The 23,460-nt window shown below is 55.0% G+C and overlaps 9 protein-coding genes and 2 non-coding genes across 11 annotated transcripts; 8 read left to right on the top strand and 3 right to left on the bottom strand.

Annotated features, from left to right (window-relative positions):
- On the top strand, positions 1-1,987 carry F5Z01DRAFT_202723 (uncharacterized protein). The gene has a single exon (XM_046258107.1). The coding sequence runs from the start codon at positions 157-159 to the stop codon at positions 1,834-1,836; it is 1,680 nt and encodes a 559-aa protein (XP_046122500.1). The 5' UTR covers positions 1-156; the 3' UTR covers positions 1,837-1,987.
- Positions 1,960-4,028, bottom strand: F5Z01DRAFT_202745 (D-arabinono-1,4-lactone oxidase-domain-containing protein). Its single transcript, XM_046258108.1, has one exon. It carries the CDS (start codon positions 3,684-3,686, stop codon positions 2,139-2,141), a length of 1,548 nt encoding a protein of 515 aa, XP_046122499.1. The 5' UTR covers positions 3,687-4,028; the 3' UTR covers positions 1,960-2,138.
- A 616-nt stretch (positions 4,029-4,644) lies between these two features.
- On the top strand, positions 4,645-4,716 carry F5Z01DRAFT_t15. The gene has a single exon. It is a non-coding gene; the product is annotated as a tRNA-Thr (tRNA).
- A 297-nt stretch (positions 4,717-5,013) lies between these two features.
- F5Z01DRAFT_202622 (auxin efflux carrier) lies at positions 5,014-7,086 on the bottom strand. The gene is made up of 2 exons (XM_046258106.1): positions 5,251-7,086; positions 5,014-5,200 (listed from the first exon to the last, which is right to left on the bottom strand). Exons 1-2 carry the CDS (start codon positions 6,912-6,914, stop codon positions 5,137-5,139), a joined length of 1,728 nt encoding a protein of 575 aa, XP_046122498.1. The 5' UTR covers positions 6,915-7,086; the 3' UTR covers positions 5,014-5,136.
- Positions 7,087-9,476: 2,390 nt separating this feature from the next.
- F5Z01DRAFT_202573 (kinase-like domain-containing protein) lies at positions 9,477-11,842 on the top strand. Its single transcript, XM_046258103.1, has 3 exons — positions 9,477-9,547; positions 9,613-11,181; positions 11,228-11,842. The coding sequence occupies exons 2-3, from the start codon at positions 9,622-9,624 to the stop codon at positions 11,627-11,629; spliced, it is 1,962 nt and encodes a 653-aa protein (XP_046122497.1). The 5' UTR covers positions 9,477-9,547; positions 9,613-9,621; the 3' UTR covers positions 11,630-11,842.
- A 438-nt stretch (positions 11,843-12,280) lies between these two features.
- On the bottom strand, positions 12,281-13,157 carry F5Z01DRAFT_632647 (SUR7/PalI family-domain-containing protein; the record flags this gene model as incomplete). Its single annotated transcript, XM_046261871.1, has 3 exons — positions 12,281-12,548; positions 12,602-13,085; positions 13,148-13,157. The coding sequence occupies 3 exons, from the start codon at positions 13,155-13,157 to the stop codon at positions 12,281-12,283; spliced, it is 762 nt and encodes a 253-aa protein (XP_046122496.1).
- Positions 13,158-14,419: 1,262 nt separating this feature from the next.
- F5Z01DRAFT_202589 (uncharacterized protein) lies at positions 14,420-15,525 on the top strand. Its single transcript, XM_046258104.1, has one exon. The coding sequence runs from the start codon at positions 14,556-14,558 to the stop codon at positions 15,492-15,494; it is 939 nt and encodes a 312-aa protein (XP_046122495.1). The 5' UTR covers positions 14,420-14,555; the 3' UTR covers positions 15,495-15,525.
- Positions 15,526-16,663: 1,138 nt separating this feature from the next.
- On the top strand, positions 16,664-19,168 carry F5Z01DRAFT_202609 (urea active transporter). Its single transcript, XM_046258105.1, has 3 exons — positions 16,664-17,175; positions 17,227-18,696; positions 18,752-19,168. Exons 1-3 carry the CDS (start codon positions 16,898-16,900, stop codon positions 19,059-19,061), a joined length of 2,058 nt encoding a protein of 685 aa, XP_046122494.1. The 5' UTR covers positions 16,664-16,897; the 3' UTR covers positions 19,062-19,168.
- A 195-nt stretch (positions 19,169-19,363) lies between these two features.
- Positions 19,364-19,435, top strand: F5Z01DRAFT_t16. Its single transcript has one exon. It is a non-coding gene; the product is annotated as a tRNA-Thr (tRNA).
- A 213-nt stretch (positions 19,436-19,648) lies between these two features.
- On the top strand, positions 19,649-21,331 carry F5Z01DRAFT_643629 (ribosomal protein S5 domain 2-type protein). Its single transcript, XM_046262729.1, has one exon. The coding sequence runs from the start codon at positions 19,987-19,989 to the stop codon at positions 20,992-20,994; it is 1,008 nt and encodes a 335-aa protein (XP_046122493.1). The 5' UTR covers positions 19,649-19,986; the 3' UTR covers positions 20,995-21,331.
- Positions 21,332-21,509: 178 nt separating this feature from the next.
- F5Z01DRAFT_670279 (rab protein geranylgeranyltransferase component A) lies at positions 21,510-23,219 on the top strand (the record flags this gene model as incomplete). Its single annotated transcript, XM_046264538.1, has 3 exons — positions 21,510-21,583; positions 21,683-22,707; positions 22,894-23,219. The coding sequence occupies 3 exons, from the start codon at positions 21,510-21,512 to the stop codon at positions 23,217-23,219; spliced, it is 1,425 nt and encodes a 474-aa protein (XP_046122492.1).
- Positions 23,220-23,460: the final 241 nt, after the last annotated feature.

Here is a 23,460-nt window from a genome sequence, read left to right as displayed (position 1 = left end):
TCTCCACCTCGCGCGACAGACGTGCCCCCAGAGCCCGAACTTCCTCATCCCATCGTCCGGGTCTCCAGGCATACTCAAAGTGCCATTCTTTATGCTCTAGAGGTTTCTCGGCACCCCAACCCCTTCACGCCTGATCTTGTCGAAGAGACTGCAGAGATGGCGGATATCTCAGTCCCCCCAGAAGGACATGGTGGCGGCAACGGCAATGGCCTGGCAGCTCCGCGCCGACCTCCTCAGCCAACCGGATCTCCTTCGGGGATTCGGGGTCCTAGAATGATCATGGCGGAGCGTGCGGCAAGAGAAGCCCGCCAAAAGGCCGAAAAGGCTGAAGCAGAGAGGGCACGGCTGGAGCGCGCGCGAGCAGAACAGGAAGCTCGACTAGAAGAGGAAGCGCAGCGGAGAGTAGCAGAACAACGCGCTGCTGCTGCTGCTGGCGTTGCTACAGGCCAGGACCAGACTTCTGGCCAACGCCGTCCACAATACAATGAGCCTCAGCGTCCACCACATGTCGCTGAAGCCATGCAGTCTATCCCCGCTGCGCCCACTACACCGCAACCGACCACCCATCGACGTTCGAATTCGGCGGCCTACGGCCAGAACCAGCAAATTCCCTCCCAGGTCTACTCTGGACAGAACCAGCAGCAAACGTCGCAACCTCCGCTACAGCAAGCTTCTGTACCCCCTCAAACCGTCGAACCGCCTCCATTGACCGGTGCTTCGGGCAGCTCGAAGCCGCGCAACTCATTCCCGCACGCCTTTGAGCGTTGGGAGACTCTATCTGCACACTGGGAGGGTTTGACAAGCTACTGGATTCGCAAACTGGAGCAGAACAAGGAGGAACTCAACCGAGATCCGGTCAGCAGTCAACTGTCGCGGCAAGTCACCGACCTCTCTGCGGCCGGCGCCAATCTCTTCCACGCCGTAGTCGAGCTGCAAAGGCTACGGGCAAGCTCAGAGCGCAAGTTCCAACGGTGGTTCTTTGAGACGCGGCGTGAACTAGAGCAGGCGCATGAGCTCAACACGGTACTGAAGAATGCGCTCGAGCAAGAGCGACAGGGTCGAGAAGAAGCTGTCCGCGAAGCCCTTGAGAAGCATGAAGGCTCACCCCGCGACAGGGAGAGGGTCCTGGAAATGAAGAAAGAGTTGGCCATCTCCAAGGATGAGGCTCGACGCGCGTGGGAGGAGCTCGGTCGGCGCGAACAGATTGAAAGAGACCGCACACTTTCACTGCAAGCTGGCCACCCCACGATTGTGGGTGGCGTCCAGGTCGTCCCCATGACGCACGGGGCACCAGGGCGGCAGACGAGTGCGCGCGACCCCCAGCAGTATCAATATGCGTCCGAGCATCCCCCTTCCGGGCACGCCTCGCCTGACCCCGCGAGTCAACAGCAGCAGCATCAGCAGCAGCATCAGCAACAGCGTCAGCAACCTCCGCAGGGCGGCTACAGCGAAGGTGAGTTCGTGACCGACGTCCAAGGCCGGCCAGTCTACGACGACCGCGGGAACAGGATCCCCCTCGCTGCGCCGTCCAGTTGCTCGGGTTCTGATGCCGAACTAGAAGAATACGACACGCCGGCAACGACCAACCCACCGAGCGGGACATACGATTCGCCCGCTTCCGGGCCACCAGGGGGAGGCCAACAACAGCAGCAGCAGCAGCAGTGGTCGGGGAATTACTCGGAGCCACAAGACTACTCAGGACAGGCATATGGGGCGCCTAGTTGGAGTGAGCCCAGAGACGCGCCCCGGCACTACCATCCCACTCGTCTCAGCGACGTGATCGAAGAGGAGGACGAGAGGAGCCGCACGAGTGGGGGGCAGATGAGCCGCGGCTAACTAATGTTGGGAGTCGAAGTGGCATTTGCATACAGCGTCTGCATTCACATACTACTCTTCTATTCTCCTTTTTCATATTTCATTTTCCTTTGCCTGTTGTAATTTCAAGATGGGGCGTTGGGCCACGCACGATGAAAGGGACGGGGGTTGGACGGACGGACGGGATCTCTCATCAATCAAAAGGAGGCCGGCGTTGAGGGGCACGGATGGATGGATGGATATGTAGATATGGGAAGGGCATGCATTACATGGGTCCAACAAATGCATCCATCTATCGCTATGAACATGACACACGTACCTACTCAGACTTCCCCGTGCATCAGGACACTGCCGTCCTTGCCCTTTTGTCTCCTCACCTCCACCTCCTCAAAGGCCAGTCTGGGTCCGTCCTCCAGCACGCGCTCCCTATGCCACGGGCCGACAAACATGCCCTCCGGATCACACTCCCGTCTCACCCGTCTCCATTCCTCCAATCCTTTGCCAAACATGTTTTCGTTCTCGACCCGTGTTGTGGTGAAGTTCTTGGCCCAGTGTGGCCGTCCGCCCATTTCGCGCATCAGATACTCAAACCCAGCGTAGAAACGTTCCCGACACGGGGGATCCAGGTAGTACGGCCGGTAGAGTGTCGCATTGAGATACAGCGTGGGTCCGTCCTGCACGGTAGGGTCGAGGTACGGCCTGGGAGACGTGGTGATACTCGTGTCACTGACGCGGACCTCGAGCGGCGCATGCACGTAAAGGCCGTCGGCCGAGATGGGGATGTTGTGGGGGACGTAGTCGGGATCGTCCAGAGTCAGGTGGTTCAACCAGCTCGATAACCTGCGCAGGGCCTCTGGTCCACGGTGAAGAGGTAGCGCCCACTCGTTGACGTACTGCGAGTACAGGCAGTTCATCAGCAGCGCTTGACCGGACGTCTGCACGGCCGAGGCGCTGCTGCCGTTTCGGAACCCGTGCTGCATGCCCATGACAAAGTACTCAACGGCCGGGAGGATGGACGGGATGTAATGACTGAGCGCGAGGAGGTTATGAAAGATGTGGTAGCCAATGGCCCCGTCGAACCAGTTGTACCTGGGCGGCGACTCGGGCCTGTCTGTCTTGTCCGCCTGCCACACGACCGCTCTCCGGGAGTAGGGCATCCACCAGACGCGCACAAACTCGCTCTGTTTCCAGAGCTCGTCGTGCCAGGCCTCGAAGATTTTGTAGTCCGTATCAATGGTCTGCGTCCATTGGAGCTTGAAGGCGGGCGTCGCGCGTATGGTCACCTGCGTGATGATACCCAATGCGCCGAGCGAGAGAGTCGCCGCGCGGAACAGGTCAGGCCGTTCAGTGGCCGAGCAGGAGAGCGTCTCGCCCGAGGCGAGGGTGATCTTGAGTGCGACAATGTCCTCGGACATGAGGCCGTGGCGAGCACTGCTGCCGTGGGTGCCGGTCGAGATGGCGCCTGCAATGGACTGCTCGTTGATGCTGCCGAGGTTGGGCATGGCGAGTCCATGACGATCGAGCTCGGCGCATAGCGTGTAGAGCCGTATGCCGCTGTCCACGACCACGATGCCCGTCTCCTGATCTACTGCGTGTACCTCGTTGAAGTGGTCCAGGTTGACGAGCCAGCTCGAGGTGCAGGTCATGTTGGAGGGCGAGTGGCCGCAGCCCGTGACGGTCAGTCGTTTGCGGCATGTTCGGGCGAGGTCGACGACTTTCTCAATCTCGGCGAGTGTGCGAGGTTGGATGTAGAGCTCGGGGCGGGAGGAAAAGGTATGCGCCCAGGTGTGGTGGGTGTGATGGGCGCGGGCGCGAAAGGGCACGCCATCGCTGGCACGACGGTCCAGCGCAGCGACCACGAGCGGGTCCATGCTGTCCAGTCTTTGCGACGATGCTGGGGCGTCACAGGAGATTCTGCAGAGAGAAGAAGAAGGCTCAAGAGGATAAAGTGGTATTATAACAGAGGTGGGCGCAAACAGTAATAATAAGCTAGTAGAGCATGGCAGGCAAGCTTTGTCCCTGGCGCGGGTGGAGTCGCGAACGGGCTATTCCTGGTGGGTTGAAATAAGGAGGAACTTGCCAAAAAGGCTTCGGAGCCGAGTATCTAGGGGCACATTGCGCTATTTCTCTCTTGATAATGGGATTCCTGACGGCCGGTGGAATGTCGAGCTTCTAGAGTGGGATTTGTCAACGAGTTGGGAGGGGCAGTGAGCAGGGTTGACGCTGGGCGAAACTTCGCCATGTTGCCGATGCGGTTCACGAATTGGTCATGATGCGCCAATTCATACGTGAGTATCTTCGCCTCCTAGATAGATGTCTCCCAGGCTGGTCGATTGATACAGCCATCGTGTTGCAGCATCAGCGCATGCGAATCGCCTGGCTCGCAAGGACGAGAGACGTTCTTCCCGCGTCTCGACCAGCCAGGGTCTGAATGGTGTGTCATGGATGCTGTGCCTGATCCGACGGTTTCCGCGCTACGACGCCGGGCGGTGTAAGGGTCTATGGGTCAACGTCGTCATGACTCTGGGCTAAAATGGGCGATGCTGCGGGAGAAGACTAACCACCTGGATCATACTGATAGCAGTACAAATTATCGCGAGTCAGCTGAGATGTGTCACGCAATCGCCTACTGACCTGTAGGTATCTTCCCTTGCGTGCTAGTCTAGCAGGCAAATACTTGTCCATGCCTCCCCTGGCGTTTGCCGCGCAAGGTCCACCGTCCATGCCCGATTTCTTATCGGAAAGACGCGAATGATTGCCCGTGTTTAAGACGTGGCATCCTGTCGCTTCATAAGCGCTACTTTAGGCGCCATTCACATCAAGCAAGTGGCCCTCTTAGCTCAGAGGTAGAGCGCATCACTAGTAATGATGAGGTCGTTGGTTCAATTCCAGCAGTGGGCAAACACCTTGGGGTATGCTTTTTGTCGTGTGTTTCTTTTTTTTCTCTTGGCCAAACGACTCGCATTCCGCCGTACAATTTTATTCCAAGTATGAGCATCCGGGTAACCTCAATCATTATGCTCGACGAATGTATTGGCGTTCTACCTTGCCGTGGCCTTCGTACCATGGTAGACATGGCAGAAGTGGACTTGGCAGTACATGAGCACCACGCCAGGCTTGTGAACAGCGACCCTAATTGTCAATGAATCCATTGTTACATGACCCTATGCTAAAGCCAGGCAACCCGTCTCCTCATTCCTAGCAAACGACACGCGCCAACGCCGCCCCAATGCGATCCGCAGTAGCCGTGTATCCTGCCAGCGCGAGCCCGATATTGGTATCTAAAGAAATCTTCGCCCCCTTTGTCGTGTTTTGTACACATTATTTAGCCCATTCGACAGTCTCAAGGGCGAGCATTACAAGAATAAGGGTGGATGGTAGGATCCTACAGACGTTAGCATTGGTACCCCATACGGTATGTAATCTTTTACTCACCAAACGACGTAGCTCTGGAAGAGGATGCGGCCCATGGTCTTCTCGTATACAGCATTGATCTGGCAGATCTGTGCCAGCTGCAGCGCGCTGGGGGCGCCGGACAGCAAGAAGCACACAATCACAAAGATGGGATCGTCCAGGATGCTGACGGGGATATACTTGGCGGTGAGCGCGAGAATGGGCGCCATGATGACAGTCGGCAGGACCATGCGGCTGACGAGCGAGGCAATGAGCAGCTTCGTGCCGATCTTGTCATCCTCAGGGTCGTCCACAATATCGTCGCGGGCGCTCGTGTTGTTGGCCAGGTTGGCACCAAGAACCACCAAGATCAGAGGAACAGCAACGCCACCGCTGGAGCGGATGGCATCCGTAACACTGTTCTTGATGAATGAGCCCTCCTCAAAGAAGAGCTTCTGCAGCGTGGGGACGGATGCCACGAGGACAGCGATGAGCATGGCCCACAGGGGCGGGTTCATGAATTCCCAGAGGAACTTGTTTGTCTTTTGCAAACACGTGTTGAAAAATCCGAGAACTGCCTTGATCGGTTTCGGAAGACTGTCGTAGAAACTGGTCAGAGCTTGGCTAGTCTTCTTCTTTCCAGCCGAGACCCTGTTTCCAATGGCCTTCTTGAAGTTGTACCATTTTCTGGCGATGGCTCCCTTGGGTGCGTCCGTTTCATTGTCGCTGATGTGTGGGAAGGACAGCATATCAGAGTCGGGGCTATGACCGTTGAGGACGGGGTGGTTTCCACTAAGGGCCGTTGGGTGCTGCGACAGCTTCTTCTTGTTGGGCAAACCGTTGTCGCCCTCCGCCGCCTCTGCCGCGTCCACCAGAGACGCGGTCGATGCGTGTCCGACGGGCGTGCGACCCGCAGGTTCGTAGCCCTGCGAATCAGTCGTAGTGCTCATGGCGTCCTCGTCGTCCTCCATGCCGCCCATCAGTCGCTCCGCCTCGTGCTCGTCATGTGGCTCGTTGATGTGCTGGCCCTCCTCGGCCAGCTGGTCTTGGTACTCGGCATACTTTTCCTTCGGCGCGAGCAGTACATGGTATCCCCAGCTCCAGCGCACCAGCTGTCCTAGTTGCTGGAAGATGAGGAGGTACAGAATGCCTCTGGCGCCAACTTCGTCGTCGTTATCGCCGGGGATCTTGTCCCAGTGAAGGCCTTTGAGCGTCTGCGACAGCGAGATGACGAGAGAGATGGGTAGCGAGTTGGAATTGCCAAAGACGCCCATGGCCGTCACAAAGTTCGATGCGCGCGCATTGAAGCGGAACAGTCTGGCCACAATCTTGGCCACAACCCACGAGATCAAAGTCTGGACAACGAAGATAACGGGAATGATGGCGAGGTCGGAGAGCTTCTCGGCGCTAAGCTGCGAGGCGAGCTTGGTGAAGATCAAGCATGGTGTGAACAGTGTGACGTTCAGGTTGGCGAGGAACTTTTGCTTTTCTGCGTCGAACTGTCCCAGGCGTGCAACAATGTAGCCTGGCAGACTGACGCAGACTACTTCCAATACGGCCTCGAAAACGAGAAGAACGAGGTGGTCGATTGATGGATGCGACTCGTGCGTATTTTCGAAGGTGCGGAATGGATAGTCAACCGCCTGGCGAGCGACACTCGCCAGGCGAAACGACTGTGGCGCCGTCAGCGATGCATACTGATCCATCAATGATCAGTGTAGATGCGGTTGTTTTCTTTTTGCTGTGTTGTGATTCCCGATGCTGGTCGAGGATTGGTTCGGAACGTAGAGAATGAAGTTACGCCCAGTCGCGTCGGTGGCCGATGATGATGCGTGGCGCAGGGGAGGATTATGACGACCGCAAAGTTTGAAGGTGCGCAAGTTTACGGGGACGGCTCGCAGGCTCGCAGCGGCACGTGCGGAGATTATTGGAGTTGAAGTACTGAACAAGCAAAGAGAGCCTCAATGTTAGCTCAGATAGGACAAAGGGTTCAGTTTCTAATCAATCGTCAATGTGTGAATATTATAACCGGTTTGCGAAACAGATATGAATGTCGAAAGCGCCAAGGCAGAAGAGGGAGGCAGCCCACAAGCCAACCAACAACCTGCGAGCGCGCGCCAGCGCAACCCGAAAACCTGTTGACCTCACAAGGGGCTGTGTTTATCGGGACGATCTATCGTCTCAAGATTCGGATCGCGCGATGTCCGGCTACACAGTGCGCTCGAGCGCTGGTGGCTTGACCGCGATTTACTCGTACAATACTGCCGTGTATTATAGACATTGGCTGCTTCGTCAGACTGCATCCAGAAATGGTTCACTCTCCATGTCATTTACATGGCCGACCGACTTCTCACGCGCTTTCCTCTGCGCCGGGAATTGCGTCAATTTTCGTACGCCATCGCACTGAGGCAGGCAATGAGTGTCGCACAAGACCGGTGTGAGAGAGCCGTCATGTTGATGCTGCGGCGCAAGCAGGTCTTTGGGCAAGCCCATCAACACGTAGTTGGTCAGAGCGCCTGCAGCTCAATGTACAGGCGCCCCAAAAGGCGTTCTGCGTTGGCGCCTGCGGCGACATTCTTAGTGGTTTGTCTACTAGTACTACTTGAGGAAGTAGTAAGTACCCAAGGTAGCTTGCAAATGTTGGGCTTCAGGCGCTGCTGGGGTAGGTGGGACAAGCGCGACACATTGAAAGAACAAGATACGTAGCTCTGTTGGTGTTTTGGATCTTTGATCACATCTCATGTTGGGGCATCATGCAGATGTGCTGGTCCCTGAAGCCATGTTGTGCTGTCGGACGTTATGCTCCGGCGATGGATTTCATTGTGCAAAGGAAGATAAATAACCGCATCGTGTTCTCCATAATGCACACAGTGCATGTTCAGTGTCAACGCCGAGACGTAGCGTGCTGTTCATGAGTTTAATAACTTATAATTATTACGGCAGGACGAGGGACAGGCACCTCTTTGCTGCTCATTTCGACGGAGAGCCAGAAGCTGGGGTGGCCCAGCCACGCTTCAAGACAATTTGATACAAGCTAAAGCCAGGCAAAAGGAAGGAGTGTTCCATAATAAACTTTTCTAGATGATTCAGAAATTGTCGGCTAATTATCTCACTGCACCTAGGCTCTGATCATTCAGTTATCCTTTCTTATTTAATAATCGTACAAGCCAACCGACGAGTTTGTGGCCGTGTTACTACGTCATAAGCAGTATTTGAGACCATCGTCGTTTGACCCCACTACCTAACTTCCTAACTTACTAGTACCTTGCCAGAGCGTAGTATTTAGTACCTCCGTGGAGAAGATAGAATGGAATTTCCTTCAAAGTCAATTTCAAGACTGTTTCAAGTGATCGATGAGGTAAGTACCTATGAACGCGGTCATTGTCGATAGTGTTTATTCCTCCACTCAAACTGACCGTTCGCATCGTTCAGAAGACCTAGGTAAGTACGCATGGTGCGAAAAGGTGGCTCTGTCCAAGGCACCTCCTGCCCTAGTCGAATATCACAATCCTGATCTCTACACAAATCACGATCCCTGCGTTTGCGCCCATTGCTTCGCTGCAGCATGTACTCCGCAATTACCTTTGCCAGAAACTAATCAGTAACTATCCACTGTGAACGATTGAGAGGTAATTCCTGGTATTCTTTGCTCGTGTGTGCGCTCCACATTCCAAAGCTACTTACAATGTACTTCTGGTTTCATCGACGTTGCGACTTGTTATTACCGAATGAGAGCAGGTGAATGTTGGACTCCTGGGTTTAAGCATCAGAACGTCATGAACCTACAAATGCCATTTCGCAAACCGATGATCGCCATCATTACCATCATCATCGCATCATTTCATAGCACCACAGATGCCATTGCAGCCACTGACAGCGATTCTGCCTACCACTGACCCCTCCGTCCCTCCGTCCCTGGAACGGGCCCTGTACACAGCGCGACAACACCCAAATCGAACCCCGCATCCCGCCTACGTGTACTGTACCTCAAGAGTGGATCGGACCTGCCACTGTCTTCCCAGTGGCCGTTTGAACTTTGTTGATCACCTGCTGACGGAGGACTGGAGCTTACCCATACCCTGCCAACAATGTCTTGATTCTTGGTGTCTCTTTCTCCAGTCACCTTATCGTAATTTCTCCAAAAGACGTCAGCCTTCCATACACTTCCCTCGAGCTGTACGCATGTGAACATGCGAATGCCGACAAACAAACAACATATATCGATAACATTCGCTGATAGGCCTACGGCCAAAGCATTTCTGATCTTTGAACCAATACGGCCTGTTAGGTCACCGAGCCCTTCGCTACGACCCGTCAACCGTGCGTGTCACGCCCCCAAGTGAGCCACGACGTGATCACTCGATTGTCACTACTGCATGCTTCGCGATCTTACGAGCTTCGAAGCCATCCGCCATGAGCGGCAATACCTCACCACCGGTCACGCCGGACGAGTTGAACGATGCAACTACACCGGGCTCCGAGACCGCATCCGATCGTAGCACTCCTCTCGACGAGGGCATTCCAGATAGCCCCAGCGAATCTCACAAGCGGGTTCCTTCGCTTCCGCCATTGTCCGATCCACACAACATGAACCCCAACTCAACTGCGCTGGGGATATTGGGTGCCGCTAGGAAGCCCGTCATGAGGCAGCAGTCTTCGTTTGCCGGCGGCGCTGGCCTGGATAACAGCGCCATGGCCAAGGCAAGAGCATTGCACCAACAGCGCATGCAAAAGGGCTCTGCCGGCTCAGGGTCGCCGTCCGGTCCGTCGCCCACTGGGGGACCTAATGGGTTTCCTGGAAAGCTCCAGTTGCCTGGCGGCATAGCAGCAGGCGGCATGGCGGGAGGCATGTCACGACCAGGTCCTGCCGTAGGAGCACATCCCCAATCGGCCCCCGTCTTGCCAAAGACTTCGCTCGGGGACAGGAGAGCCAAAGCCATGGGTGGAGGCATGAAGTTGTCAGACATGGGTGGCGGCGGCGATGGTGGTGCCGGTGGCTCGCCATCCTCTGGTCGGATGCGCCGTCCCAACGCGCCATCATTATCAGGCATGGGCGGCGGTCCAGATCCAGCAGAGCAGACTAAGCAGACCTCCAAGTTGGACGATTTCAAAAAGTTCATCGACGCGGACAAGGGCTGGATCACCTTTGACGGCGCTGCCACCATTACCCGCGAAGGTGTGAACTTTGCCAGCGGACAAACGTTCAAGATATCTCTCGACGAGGTTGAAATTGTGAGCGAGCTTGGCAAGGGAAACTACGGAACGGTATATTTGGCACGGCACGCAAAGCCACGAGTGCCACGCTTCGGCCACGGTCTCTCAGGGGCGAAGCCCCCGATGCCGCACACCGTTTCCGACACCGTGATCCACCCAAAGGACGATGGGACAACTGGCCTACCCATGGCAATGAAGGAGACTCGGCTCGAGCTGGACGATGCAAAATTCACGACGATCCTCAAGGAACTGGTCATCCTGCACGAATGTGTGTCCCCCTACATTATCGACTTTTACGGCGCCTTCTTCCAGGACGGCGCTGTGTACATGTGTATCGAGTACATGGACGGAGGGTCTATCGACAAGCTGTACGCTGGCGGCGTACCGGAGAACATTCTGCGCAAGATCACGTATGCTACTGTCATGGGTCTCAAGTGCCTAAAGGATGAACACAACATCATTCACCGCGATGTGAAACCCACCAATATCCTGGCCAACACGCGCGGCCAGATCAAGATCTGCGACTTTGGTGTCAGTGGCAACCTCGTGGCCAGTATAGCCAAAACGAACATTGGATGTCAAAGTTACATGGCTCCCGAGCGCATTTCCGGGGGTGGCATGTCGGCGAGTGGAAACGCCGACGGGACATATAGCGTGCAAAGTGATGTCTGGAGTCTGGGCCTGTCCATCATCGAGTGCGCCACAGGACAATACCCGTACCCGCCCGAGGTATCCTCGACCATCTTCAGCCAGCTAAGCGTGACCACAGCCTCTCTTCACTTCCTTCTGTCGCTAATAAATGTAGGCCATCGTGGAAGGCGAGCCGCCATCGCTACCTGACCACTTCTCCGATGTAGCCAAGGACTTTGTCAAGGCCTGCCTGCACAAGGTTCCTAAGCAACGGCCCACATACGCCATGCTCTTGAAGCACCCTTGGCTTAAGGAGTTCAGTAAGCCCGAGACAATTGTCGAGGAAGCAGAAGAGGGCGACGAGGCAGAAGAAGCAGCTCAGGCCGTGAGCAAGTTGAACATGGGCTCAGGAACAGAAGACGAGGAAATCGCCACGTGGGTAAAGAACATTCTGACTGCGCAGGGGGACGGTAAGCAGGCGGCCTTTGCTGAGCGGCCAGCCTTGCACGCGGCGCCGCTTGATACCGTCAGCCCGATGGCCAGTCCACAGATTGGTGCTGGGCCTAGCGAGGCGTAAAATCGAGCTGGCTCGTTTTTCCCTTCTTTTCTTCATTTCTTTTCGAACATCAAGGTCACCGCATATTTCCTCCTGTACACGAAACGTTATCAGACCTTTTCTTACGCCCGGGGCTGTCATTGGGAAATTTGCTAGAGTGGGAAGCCATGAGGATGCGGCTTGGGCAAGCGGCTGGCATGTTGTGTTGGCCAGTCGATGTTGGGAGGCGGAGATTCTGTACATATTTACGTATCCGCTAGCAAGAAGAAAGAACGGGAGGAGGGCAACCAAACATGAAATACTCTTTGTATATTGTGCGACTTTGATCTTGAAGTGATTCGTGTAGATATTAAAGTATTAGATTGATGGATGTTCCCATAGCCGTCGTCGCCGGACCGACGCCTGCGTAACTTAAACGTAGTATCCCTCGTGAACGCCAAAAATAAAATGACCGTTTGGATATATCCTTCACCGATACCGACAATTACATCATCACGCATGTACCTGAGCTCTCTCAGCTCGCATTTCGTTCGTAGTCCCCTGCGCCTCACAGGGTCTCCCTCACTGTGTGACGGCCGGCCCACCTGGAGTGACATTGTTTGCATCCGCACTCTCCATTGTCGCCGTCGCCTTGGCCATTGTAGGTTGCGCGAGTTTCGCAAGAGTGCGTTTCTATGCGTACTCCTCCTTGACCCTGCGTCCGTCGTAGGAGCTGCTCCTCACGCTGCGGTTGCGGCCCCAGCGACGCTTGGTGTGGCCGTTTGTGGCTGTTGCGGTCGTGTCCTTGCGCGACTTGTTGGTCTTGATGCCGACGATGAAGAGGATGGTCGCGAGGAAGAGGGTGAACCAGGACGCCCACATGAAGCCAAAGGCATACGAGCCAACCTTGGCGCTGCGGTTATCTCTGTGGAAGGCATTGCGGGCCTGGACGAAAACGGCACTGGTTCCTGGTTAGTAGAGCACAAAGCACGTAAAGGGTTCGAGGGATCATACGTCATCATGGCGGTACCCAAGCTGTGGAAGAAGAGGGCCGTGAGGGCCATGAGGCTGGCAATGGCAGCACCCAGACGTCCACAGCAGGCGAGGAAGGCGGCGAACCAGGCGAGTGTCTCGAAGAAGAGGTTGATCAGGATGAAGACCCAGGCGAACCTCCACATGTAGTAGTAGTGGAAGGAAGTAGTACCGCCGCCGTGGGTGCCGATCAAGCTGCTCGGGGCCTGCGAAGCATCGCGATCCCACGCCTTGCCAAAGGCCGGCGCCGGGCGAGGGCTGCCGCAGTCCCTGTTGTCGGGGCCGCAGAAGTAGAAGTAGGTCCACTGGGTAACATCACGGGCGCCGCTGATGCCGGAAGTGTCGGCTTGCAGAAAGTAGGTATGCCTTAGGGGCGTCACGTGTGTCACGCCCGAGAGGATGACGAACCACAGGAGGAGGAGAGAGCCGGAGAGCAGGATGATGCCTGTCGCACCGAGCGCGGCGTCTGTGTGAAGTGGTCAGCACATTGTCAAGGTCATGCGATCAAAGGAAGAGGGCAGGACGCACTCTTGAGCATCGTGAGTGGCGGTGATGGTTAGGTAGGTAAAGAAAGTAGTCAGGTGTGTTTGTTTGTTGCAGTTGCGAAACGCCCAGGCGCCAGTGGTTGTCGACGAGGTAGGACCAAGGCAAGTGTTCGTAGCGGACGGAAGTGGATGAGATGATGGAGCGTGACGTGGCGGGGAGGGTGCTCGAGCTTTAATGTAGACGATTCCTGGTGGTGCCGAAGGTTTGATGATGGTGGTGCGTCACCCTGCGAGGCTTGAGGGGCCCGAAGCCGATAGTGCCACTGGAAGCAGGAAAATCCGGGCCTTGGGATTGGAACTTCGTCTGGGTTTCTGCTTGCGCGATGCTAGCCTCGGGCAGATTTGCTCTAGCGTTACTAGCTTAGCGTCGATGAGCTACCGGCAACTGGAATGTCTCACACCGATGCGCTTCAAGCTTGGAGCGATTGAGGTTCAAGTTAAATGAGGGTTTCTCTCTAGACCGAGCTAAACACAGGGTAATTATTTTAGTCGGTGACCGCGCGGAAAGTCTCGTGCCCCTCTCCATTTCGGTTCGACCTACGTACGACCCAAAAAAGCCAATTAATTGTCTGTATCCGTGTCATCAACAGCGCAAATTGCTGCACAATCAAGACCGGTATGTAATGCCAGCGCGTTCAATTACGTCGTCCGATGGCGCATTGCCTTTGGGGAAGCTACGGGCCCACGGTAGCTCGGCAGAGTGGGGACTTGCATCATGTGCATGACGACAGCATACCCCGGTCTGTTAGTGCACGCACAGGCTGCCCATATCAATATTAACAGAAGCTAGCAAAACCTTGTGCATCCGCCTAATGCCCGAAGCAGCTGGCATTGGTGATGTCATGAGCTGGCCATCATCACCAGTGACCAGATACCGAGAGATGCACAAGTCATGACAGCAGCTGGAAAAAGTAAGTTGGGCGAAAAGAGACTGAAGCGGCGATCGTGCTAACACGTAGCAGAAGAGCGGACGAAGAAGCCTTGGCGGGTAGCTTGACACAGGGTGAGATGTCGGTGTTGCTAATCGACGGGCGGGTGGTAGTGGCTGAGACAGACCACACGACACGCGGTTACTGGCGCAACTCTTTGTATCATAGCAGGAATTTGATTGAGCACTGAGCGCAGATGTGAATGTTCCATTGCTTCATGCGGGATCTAGAAATAGCCTCCCAAATCCCATGATGTGAAGGAAACTAGGTGCGGCGCACTTCCGATGCGATGGATCGTGCGTGCAGCGGCAATCAGGACCCTTGACAATTGGGGGGCCGAAATTGATACTAAACGCCGAAGAATCAAAACTCGGAAGACGCAAAACACGTCGCGACAGCACTGCGCTGGGCGTCCACGGTCGCTCTGAAGGACATCACGACACTCATTTGTTTATTAAAAATATGCCCAACCCGTCAATAGCTAGTATGCTTGCGCGGACGCGACCCATCGCGCGGTGCCTGCGATTGAGATACGTTTGCGCCCGGCAAGCCAGCTCCAAGGTCCCAGTCGAACCGCCTCTGCTCCAACACCAGCACGTCTCACGATCTGGACTCATTGGGTACAGCGATGCGAATGCAATCCAGAGTGCCTTTCAACACGGTTTTCTGCAGTGGAAGGACCGGGCTAAGCATGACGCCTCCCGCTCTACCATCGAACCCCCCCGGCCGAAACTTGTCTCGTTCGAATGCAAGCCCACGTTCACGATAGGACGGCGACAAGACGCGTCAATACTCGAGGAACAGCAGGCGACATTAACGCAACCCCTGCAAATCGATCTTCCCAATCGCAGAGAACCTACACAGCAAACCTTCACACCGCAGATCTGCAAGACGCAACGCGGTGGCTTGACGACATACCATGGACCAGGGCAACTAGTTTTATGGCCGGTCCTCGACATGCACTCGCCGCTCTACCCCAACTTTACGGTCAAGAGCTATGCTGGGCATCTTGAGGCAACCACGCAGCGCGTTCTCTATGACCTCTTTGGCATCACGACATATATTGATGACGCAGAGCCAGGCGTTTGGATCGCTGGCAGTAACGGCAGAGAAGATCGCAAAATTGCCGCGCTAGGCGTCCACCAGCGACGGTACGTCACCTCGCTAGGCCTGGCGCTCAACATCGACATTGCGGTAACAGGAGATACCAATGTCAACCCCTGGAAACGGTTTGTGCCTTGTGGAATCGAGGGCAAAGGCGTCACGTCTGTGGCGGCAGAGGCCGATAACCGTCACAAACCAGCGAGGTGGGATCTGGAAGATTTATCGAAACAATGGGCGAAGGTCTTCGAGAACGGCCTGTTTGATCCGTCACTCAGGACATTTACACATGGGAGATGACCGTGTCACGCAAACCAGGTCTCCGCGCGAAGTTGTAGCCCAATCTCCCATGCGATGATGTTCTACCCACGCCAAAGATCCCGCCCAGCCCTCACGAGCCTCCGAAGTCGCTTTCCGGGAGATGGGCTCTGCATGCATAGCAGACTTGGCCCGCGGGTCTGTGGAAATGGCTGAGCAGTATTGGAATACCGGATAAATTCGACACACAAGATATCGGAGCAACATGCGTGGGGGTGAACCATTGGCCGCGATGAAACGCAGCGCTGGTTTTGCCAAATCATCAGCAATGCTGTCACAACGATGCTCATCCAGCAAAGCCGAGACCGGACTGTGTCGAAGGCGTCCGGAATGGCCTCGTGCATGAGATTATCATCAGCCTTGTCAACCAGGCTTGACCAGTCGACTGATACTGCCGCATCTCACAGCCAACGTTCTTCCCCAATGGCAATGGGCAGTCCGTGTCGTCGACCACGTAACGACAATGTGTCAAGAGTGGGATGGTTAAGCTTAAAACGAAGTCCACTTCTACTGAGAGAGATTCCTATCCACGATTGATCCACGCAAAACGGGCGTTGATGGCTTACCATTACCCCATGCATGGATTCGCATCCGATGGACACTATCTTCCACTGCGGGATGCAACGTGCTCCGCTGATAGTGCACTATGCCTCAACTCAGAATCGGAGTTGTCTGCCAAATGTGGCCCGTGCGTCTCTGATAACGGACATTGACAATCGCGCGCTGATTGGCCGCGTCTCATTGCCGCGACATCATCCCCAGATGCCTTATCAGTACTCCATGGATTTCGCCATGCAGCCCGTCAGCGGCACTCGCAAGTCTATCACGCATATCGCGGATAGTCTTATCGGTTCGTGAGTGTCATGAAAAGACTGCTCGCCAAAGCTTCCACGTATATCGGGGACTTCCGACCAAAGACAGGAGCATGAGTAGAATCGAATGCCACGTCCGACATTGAAGTGCGCATATTCGCATGGCGCAAACGTAAGATGAACACTTGGGGGCCACAGTATCGGCTGGCTGATAGTGGCTTTCCTGATAAGATTGGAGACCTGGGGAGAGCCATCCCTCCAACTTCCAAGTTACCCCAGCTGGTCCCCGACTGTGGGACGGTATGATTACCTATGGTGTGGGCTCAAGGGTCTCGGACATTTCGTAACCGACTAATTACGTCCCGTTCAACAGCTCTTATCATTGATAGCGGCGGTTGTAACTTGTAGCTCGATGATCTCTATCTTCTCGGCATGCAGCGACATGCAACTGAGGGAACCATCTGCAGGGTGCTGCTGAACATGTATATCAAGGTGCCACCTGCAACCTCGTGGCATGGACAGCTCCCACGTTTTCATTCGAGATCACCTGCCCATTGAGATTCAACAGTTAAGATGCCGTCAGCTGCTGTTGGCCCAGCTCTGTCCCAGGGCGTCGGTTATGGCGTCGTCCTTGGCGTTGGAGCTGCCTTTGCTGTATTCATGATCACCCTTACATATATCCTCAAACGATTCAACAATGAAGTCCAGACTTCGGAGATGTTCACAACTGCGGGCCGATCGGTCAAGTCTGGTCTCGTCGCGGCAGCTGTCGTGTCATCGTGGACATGGGCTGCGACCTTGTTGCAAAGCACCGGTGTCTGCTACCGATATGGTGTTTCGGGACCCTTCTGGTGAGCATGTCTCTTGCATAGCCATGGAGGCCGCATACTCACAATCCGCAGGTATGCCTCTGGCGCAACCGTGCAGATCATCTTGTTTGCGACGCTCGCCATCACCCTCAAGAAGCGCGCCCCGAATGCGCATACTTTCTTGGAGGCCATCCGTGCTCGCTACGGCGCCCCTGCGCATTTCACCTTCATCTTCTTTGGCCTGGTCACCAATGTGCTCGTCTCCCTCATGCTCATCGCCGGAGGTGCTGCCACGATCAACGCCCTGACAGGGATGCACGGTGTAGCGGCCATTTTCCTCATGCCCATTCCCGTCGTGGCCTACACATTCATTGGTGGTATCAAGGCAACATTCATCACGGACTACATCCATGGTGCTGTTGTCTTGATCATCATCATCACGTTTGCTCTCACGGCCTACTCGACATCGGAGCATCTCGGCAGCCCTGGCGCTGTGTACGACCTCCTTGTCGAGGCCGCTACCAGGCACCCGGTGGAGGGAAACAAGGACGGAAGCTACTTGACCATGCGCTCGACTGGCGGCATCACCTTCTTTGTGATCAACATTGTTGGTAACTTTGGCACCGTCTTCCTGGATGCATCCTACTCTCAAAAGGCGATTGCTGCGCATCCGGTTCACGCTCTGCCTGGCTATATCATTGGTGGCTTGGCTTGGTTTGCCATTCCTTGGTTGACAGCGACCACTCTCGGTCTTTCGGCTCTGGCCCTCGAGTCGAATCCCATTTTCCCTACATACCCGGATCGCATGACGGACGCCGATGTGTCGGCTGGTCTGGCCCTCCCCTACGCCGCGGTGGCTCTGCTGGGCAAGGGCGGCGCCGGTGCCACCCTGATCATGGTCTACCTGGCTGTCACTTCGTCTTTCAACGCGGAACTCATCGCCGTCTCGTCGATTGCCACCTACGATGTCTATCGTGCGTACATCAATCCCAGCGCCACAGGCAAGAAGCTCGTGTGGATGTCGCACATGGCCATGGTCGCATACGCCGTCATCATATGCCTCATTTCCGTCGGACTCTGGTACAATGGCATCTCCATGGGCTACTTGTACCTTTTGATGGGTGTCCTGATCTCGGCGGCTGTCATCCCCGCCACACTGACACTGATGTGGAAGGGACAGAACAAGTGGGCTGCGACCCTCTCTCCTATCCTGGGGTTCATCTGCGCCATTATCGCCTGGCTCGTAACCGCCAGCAAGACCTGTGGGACCCTCGATGTCGCGTGCACCGGATCCAACGACCCAATGTTGGCGGGCAATGTCACTGCGCTGCTCTCGCCCCTCGTCTTTGTTCCGATCTTCACTCTTATTTTCGGACTGGACAAGTACGACTGGCAGTCCATGCTGGCCATTCGCCAATCAGATGACCACGACATCATCAAGAATGCAGGGCTGAGCCCCGAGGCTGTGCGCGAGTTGGAACGTGCCCAGGAGGCAGACTGGGTGGCAGAGAGGAAGAAGCTGACCAGAGCTCTCAAGATTGCGAGCGTGACAACAGTCCTCTTGTAAGTTCTCCATGGTCCTGGACTATTCAATGCTCAAGCTGACTAACAATTGTAGGGCGATATCATTCCTGGTTCTGTGGCCCATGCCACTCTATGGCTCGGGATACATCTTCAGCAAGAAGTTCTTCACTGGATGGGTGATTGTTGGCGTCATCTGGATCTTCTGCACCTTCATTGCCATTGTCATCTACCCTCTGCGGGAGAGCCGTGTGACGCTGACCAAGGTGACGAGGACAATGCTCGGCATGAAGAGCAAGGACACTCCGGTGGTCGAGGGCGAGCCCGCTCTCAGTGGCACAGCGACGCCTACCACCAAGGAGGGTGTCATGAAGGGCGAGGAGAAGATGGATGATGAGAAGGTCTAGATGGAAGTGATACCCGTGTCGACGACGCTACCAACAATTGAATACTCAAAATGCCCTCGTTGAATATTCCATGTTTTATTTGATGAAGACCACATGTACCCTGCGCGTTGCATGTGCGCCAGGAGAAAGTTCTGAGCGGATGAACCAAGAACCCCTGAGTTCAGAGACGCCCACGGCCCACCAGCAGCGGCGCCCCGCACCACCAAAACTTGTCGACAAATTTTATGGTCAGGCTTATAAGCTGCATAATGAGCGAATTATCCAGCGAATCCGGTGGCAAATCACCATCAGATATTCACTTGGCCCTCTTAGCTCAGAGGTAGAGCGCATCACTAGTAATGATGAGGTCGTTGGTTCAATTCCAGCAGTGGGCATTCATTTTGCTGATTTCATAGTCTTGTTGATTACTGTCCATGAGGACAATCGTGGACGTGGTGCTTGCTTTTTGCCTGCTTCATCAGTGGCAGAGAATGTTCCCGTGCCTAACACTGAAGAGCATTTCTCTAAGGGGCCAAAGTTTTGTAAGATACGGAAGATTTCACATATTCACCTCGCAAATGTAAATTATGTACCTACCTTTGCTAGCTATCCACATGTAGGGTATTCAATTCAAACTATTTTTTGGAGTCTCGTTGGAAATTCAGGTGCACCTTTCCCATGGTACTTCACAGGGTCGATTTAGTTGAGCTGAAATTTAGAGCTCTGCATGAATGTAAAAGCGTGAAACTTGAGCGAGATTCAGGGCAGACACTCTACTCTCAACTTCAAGGACGTCAAGTCTTCGATTGCATTTTGGATCATCAGCCTTACATGCCCCGCTCCACCTGATTGGTGCCACTCGATCGCGAGGCTGCACCATCACTTTTTCTCCAAGTGCAACTGAGTTTGCTCTGGACTCAACCACGCCTTCTGTAACGCAATCATAATGGCTCCCGCCGTCGGTCTCTCAAGAAACACTTTTGCCAAAGTCTCCCCCCATCCTTATTTGCTCGCCAACCTCGACCCTCCCGTGGGGACTGCCCACGCTCCTTCTCGCAGCAATGGGCGCTCGCCAAACCAAGTCCGCACACCATCCGTCAACCTCGCCAGCTTGAGCCATGCCCACGGCAGCGCTGTCGTACGCATGGGGGATACCACAGTGATCTGTGGTGTGCGAGGCGAGACCATTCTCACGTCGCAAATCCCCAACTATCGCGCCGACAACACCGAAACCGAGCTCAAGGACTATGACCTACTCGTGCCCAACATCGAGCTCGCTACAGGATCAGCACCCCAATTCATGCCTGGCGGCCCTCCGACAACTCTTGCACAGACACTGAGCACACGCGTGTACTCCCTCTTGCACAGCTCCAAAATTCTGAACCCAGATGATCTACGGATATGGTACGACAGACCGAGCGATGCGATCCCAGTCGACAACGATGCCATGGAGCAGGATCAACCGACGGAGCGGGTAGTCGTGGCATACTGGGTGCTGTACATTGACATTTACTTCATCTCGTTCGACGGAAACCCGTTTGACGCGGCATGGGCGGCTGCACTGGCTGCACTGAAAGACACCAAGATCCCGCAGGCGCGCTTCGACCCAGACAAGGAGGCCGTCGTCTGCTCAAGGCCGAGCCCGAGGCCACTGAGCATCAAAGGCAACCCAATTGCCTGCACAGCGGTGGTTTTTACTGGAAAGGAAACAGATCGACCCACAGAGGGACGGTATTGGCTGTTGGTTGACCCTGATGCCTCGGAGGAGGTATTGTGCGATGAGAGTTTGACCATTGTGGTGGACTGCACAGATGGTGTCACCAAGTTCGTCACAATGTCGAAGCATGGTGGGACCAATCTGTCTAGCAAGATTCTCACCTCAAAGGACATGCTACAGTGGACGTCGGCAAGGTGGAAGGGCTTCGCAGACGCCATAGCAGCAGGGCAGCCGTAGGCCCAGAATGAAATGATACCCCAATCGATGCCGTATCTGATGTGATACAAGCGGGATTCCGCGTCTGTGAACTAGCTACCTCACTAAAGAACAGACGCGCACTGGCAATAATAGTACAGTACATTCAAACGTGGACTTAGCAGCGCAGTAGACACGGGACGCGACGTTTGTGTGGCACAGAAATGTGTCAAGCCATTCGAACCACCCTTTCAAATCGTGAAATCTAGGGCAGTAGATACCGGCAGACAATACTTCATCTCCCGCCCATTTGTATCATCCAGAACTGAATCCGAATGATACGCGTCGTGCCAACAATTGGACATTTCGCGTTGTGATGGGCGGTTGGTGAGGGTAGAAATTTGGTGGCCGGTGCGACGTGAGATGAAGGTACGGGCGCACAGACCACCAAGCTCACGTGCCCAGATGCACCTCCCCACTTCGAAATTCTCCAAGAGCATACCTGACTATCGGCGTGTTTTTCCTTCCCTTCGGTTTCTACCCTTATACCACACAACATGGAATCCCTCGCAGAAACGGAGTGGGATGTAGTCATCAGCGGCACTGGGCTTCAACAATCCCTTCTCGCCCTGTAAGCTCACCCATTTCCAAAAGTCCCTCAATGCTTGCTAGTCATACTTTTGAGCGGACGCGCGATGTGGTGCAAATCTGACTGACGCGCAGCTGAAAGAGCCCTCTCCCGCTCGGGGAAGAACATTCTGCACGTGGATGCCAACACCTACTACGGTGGCAATGAAGCCGCCTTCTCGCTGCAAGAAGTCGATGAATGGGCCGCCGCGACGGGGAATGTTGAGGTGACAAAGGCCGAGGGCGGGCTCTCGTTCCCGCGCGCGTACAGCATTGCTCTGGCGCCGCAGATTATTCACACCAAGAGCGAGCTGTTGAGTCAGCTCGTCTCGTCCAAGGCGTTTCGGCAGATCGAGTTCCTCGCTGTAGGCTCCTTCTACATCTACGAGCCCGACAACGCGTCGCTCAACAGGATACCGTCCACACGAGAAGATGTCTTCTCCAACACCAGCATCCCCGCCAAGTCGAAGCGGTCCTTGATGAAGTTTCTCAAGTTCGTTCTCGACTACGATGCCCCGCCTCACCGCGAGACCTGGACGCCCCATGCCGACCTTCCGCTGCGCACGTTCCTGGCGCAAGAGTTCAAGCTTGATGAACGCCTGCAGGCAGACATTATCACATTGACTCTGAGCCTCGATGGGAATATCACAGTGAAGGATGGGCTGCGGAGCATTCATCAGCACATGTCATCCATGGGTCTCTTTGGTGCTGGGTTTGCGGCTGTCGTCCCAAAGTGGGGTGGGCTGAGTGAGGTTGCGCAAGTTGGCTGTCGAGCTCTCGCGGTGGGAGGCGCCGTGTACATGCTCGGTACAGGCATCAAGTCTGCTCGCGCGAGTGAGCAGCGGATTGACGTGAGTTTGTCGAATGACATTGATGTCAAGACTAGGTTCCTCGTGAAAGAGACCGACGTCGATACACCTACCATGTCGCTTGCCAGACTCACAGCTGTTGTCCACTCTGACCTCTCATCGCTGTTCGACGCCACTGTCGAAGGTGCCCCATCACCAGTCGTCGCGGTGGTTGCATTCCCTGCCGGCTACGCGAAAACACCTGACGGCACGGCTTCGGAGTACCCTATTTACGCCATGGTTCACTCCAGTGAGACGGGCGAATGCCCCAAAGGACAATGTGAGTACCATCTAATTCCCTTGTCTCTTCCTGCATCCCGTGTTATGATGATTCAAATGAATACGAATACTTATCTACATTGTCTGATCCCAATGACGATTAACACTCTGACAACCTGATACACACCCTCATCTCTCATTCAAGCTGCATCATCCCCTGAGCGAGCCGCAAGCTAACGAGATACAGGCGTCATCTACCTCAGCACTATGCCACAGCCAAATGCGAAGTCCCTGCTCGACAACGCGCTGTCCTCGCTTCTTGGAGCCGTAGGCGAGGCGCAAGTGCCCGAAATACTGTATCGACTGTCATATACCCACCATCAACGCGTGTCTCGCCCCTCAGATTCCAATGTTGTGACGCTGCCAACGCTACCTCTCGATCTCGCCTTTAATGATGCCGCTTTGGCAAGTGTCAAGGCAGCATGGGAGACTTGCACGGCAGATGATGACGGAGAGAAAGAGTACATGGTGTTTGAGGACCGCGAGGGCGCAGATAATGATGACTACGAATAGCTTACTTAATAATGACTGATGATAGCTACTGCTCCCGTTCATGACGTGCCACGCCCACTGTCCCCCCTGAATTATCAGACCCTGGTTGACGTCCCACGTAATGGCGTCCTCTTTCGCACTGACCCCAAGCCAAATCTCGAAATATCCCCGAACTGTACGTGTCCTGTTACCATGACCCAAATAACGCAACCAAATGAAACAAGATCAAAAACGCCAGAATTCACAAACACCATAAGAAGCC

The sequence above is a fragment of the Emericellopsis atlantica genome (assembly GCF_019669845.1).
Source record: "Emericellopsis atlantica unplaced genomic scaffold F5Z01scaffold_2, whole genome shotgun sequence".
Classification (NCBI taxonomy): Eukaryota; Fungi; Ascomycota; class Sordariomycetes; order Hypocreales; family Bionectriaceae; genus Emericellopsis; species Emericellopsis atlantica.
The sequence above is the reverse complement of the archived record's forward strand: the minus strand, read 5'-3'. Positions and strand labels throughout refer to the sequence as shown.

Excerpts from the sequence above, each read along its gene's own strand:
- F5Z01DRAFT_202723 (XM_046258107.1), top strand. The coding sequence starts at position 157 with ATGGCGGATATCTCAGTCCCCCCAGAAGGACATGGTGGCGGCAACGGC.
- F5Z01DRAFT_202745 (XM_046258108.1), bottom strand. The coding sequence starts at position 3,686 with ATGGACCCGCTCGTGGTCGCTGCGCTGGACCGTCGTGCCAGCGATGGC.
- F5Z01DRAFT_202622 (XM_046258106.1), bottom strand. The coding sequence starts at position 6,914 with ATGGATCAGTATGCATCGCTGACGGCGCCACAGTCGTTTCGCCTGGCG. Across the intron at positions 5,201-5,250 it reads TTCCAGAGCTACGTCGTTTG|GATCCTACCATCCACCCTTA; the intron begins GTGAGTAAAAGA and ends TAACGTCTGTAG.
- F5Z01DRAFT_202573 (XM_046258103.1), top strand. The coding sequence starts at position 9,622 with ATGAGCGGCAATACCTCACCACCGGTCACGCCGGACGAGTTGAACGAT. Across the intron at positions 11,182-11,227 it reads CCATCTTCAGCCAGCTAAGC|GCCATCGTGGAAGGCGAGCC; the intron begins GTGACCACAGCC and ends TAATAAATGTAG.
- F5Z01DRAFT_202589 (XM_046258104.1), top strand. The coding sequence starts at position 14,556 with ATGCCCAACCCGTCAATAGCTAGTATGCTTGCGCGGACGCGACCCATC.
- F5Z01DRAFT_202609 (XM_046258105.1), top strand. The coding sequence starts at position 16,898 with ATGCCGTCAGCTGCTGTTGGCCCAGCTCTGTCCCAGGGCGTCGGTTAT. Across the intron at positions 17,176-17,226 it reads GGTGTTTCGGGACCCTTCTG|GTATGCCTCTGGCGCAACCG; the intron begins GTGAGCATGTCT and ends CACAATCCGCAG. Across the intron at positions 18,697-18,751 it reads AGCGTGACAACAGTCCTCTT|GGCGATATCATTCCTGGTTC; the intron begins GTAAGTTCTCCA and ends TAACAATTGTAG.
- F5Z01DRAFT_643629 (XM_046262729.1), top strand. The coding sequence starts at position 19,987 with ATGGCTCCCGCCGTCGGTCTCTCAAGAAACACTTTTGCCAAAGTCTCC.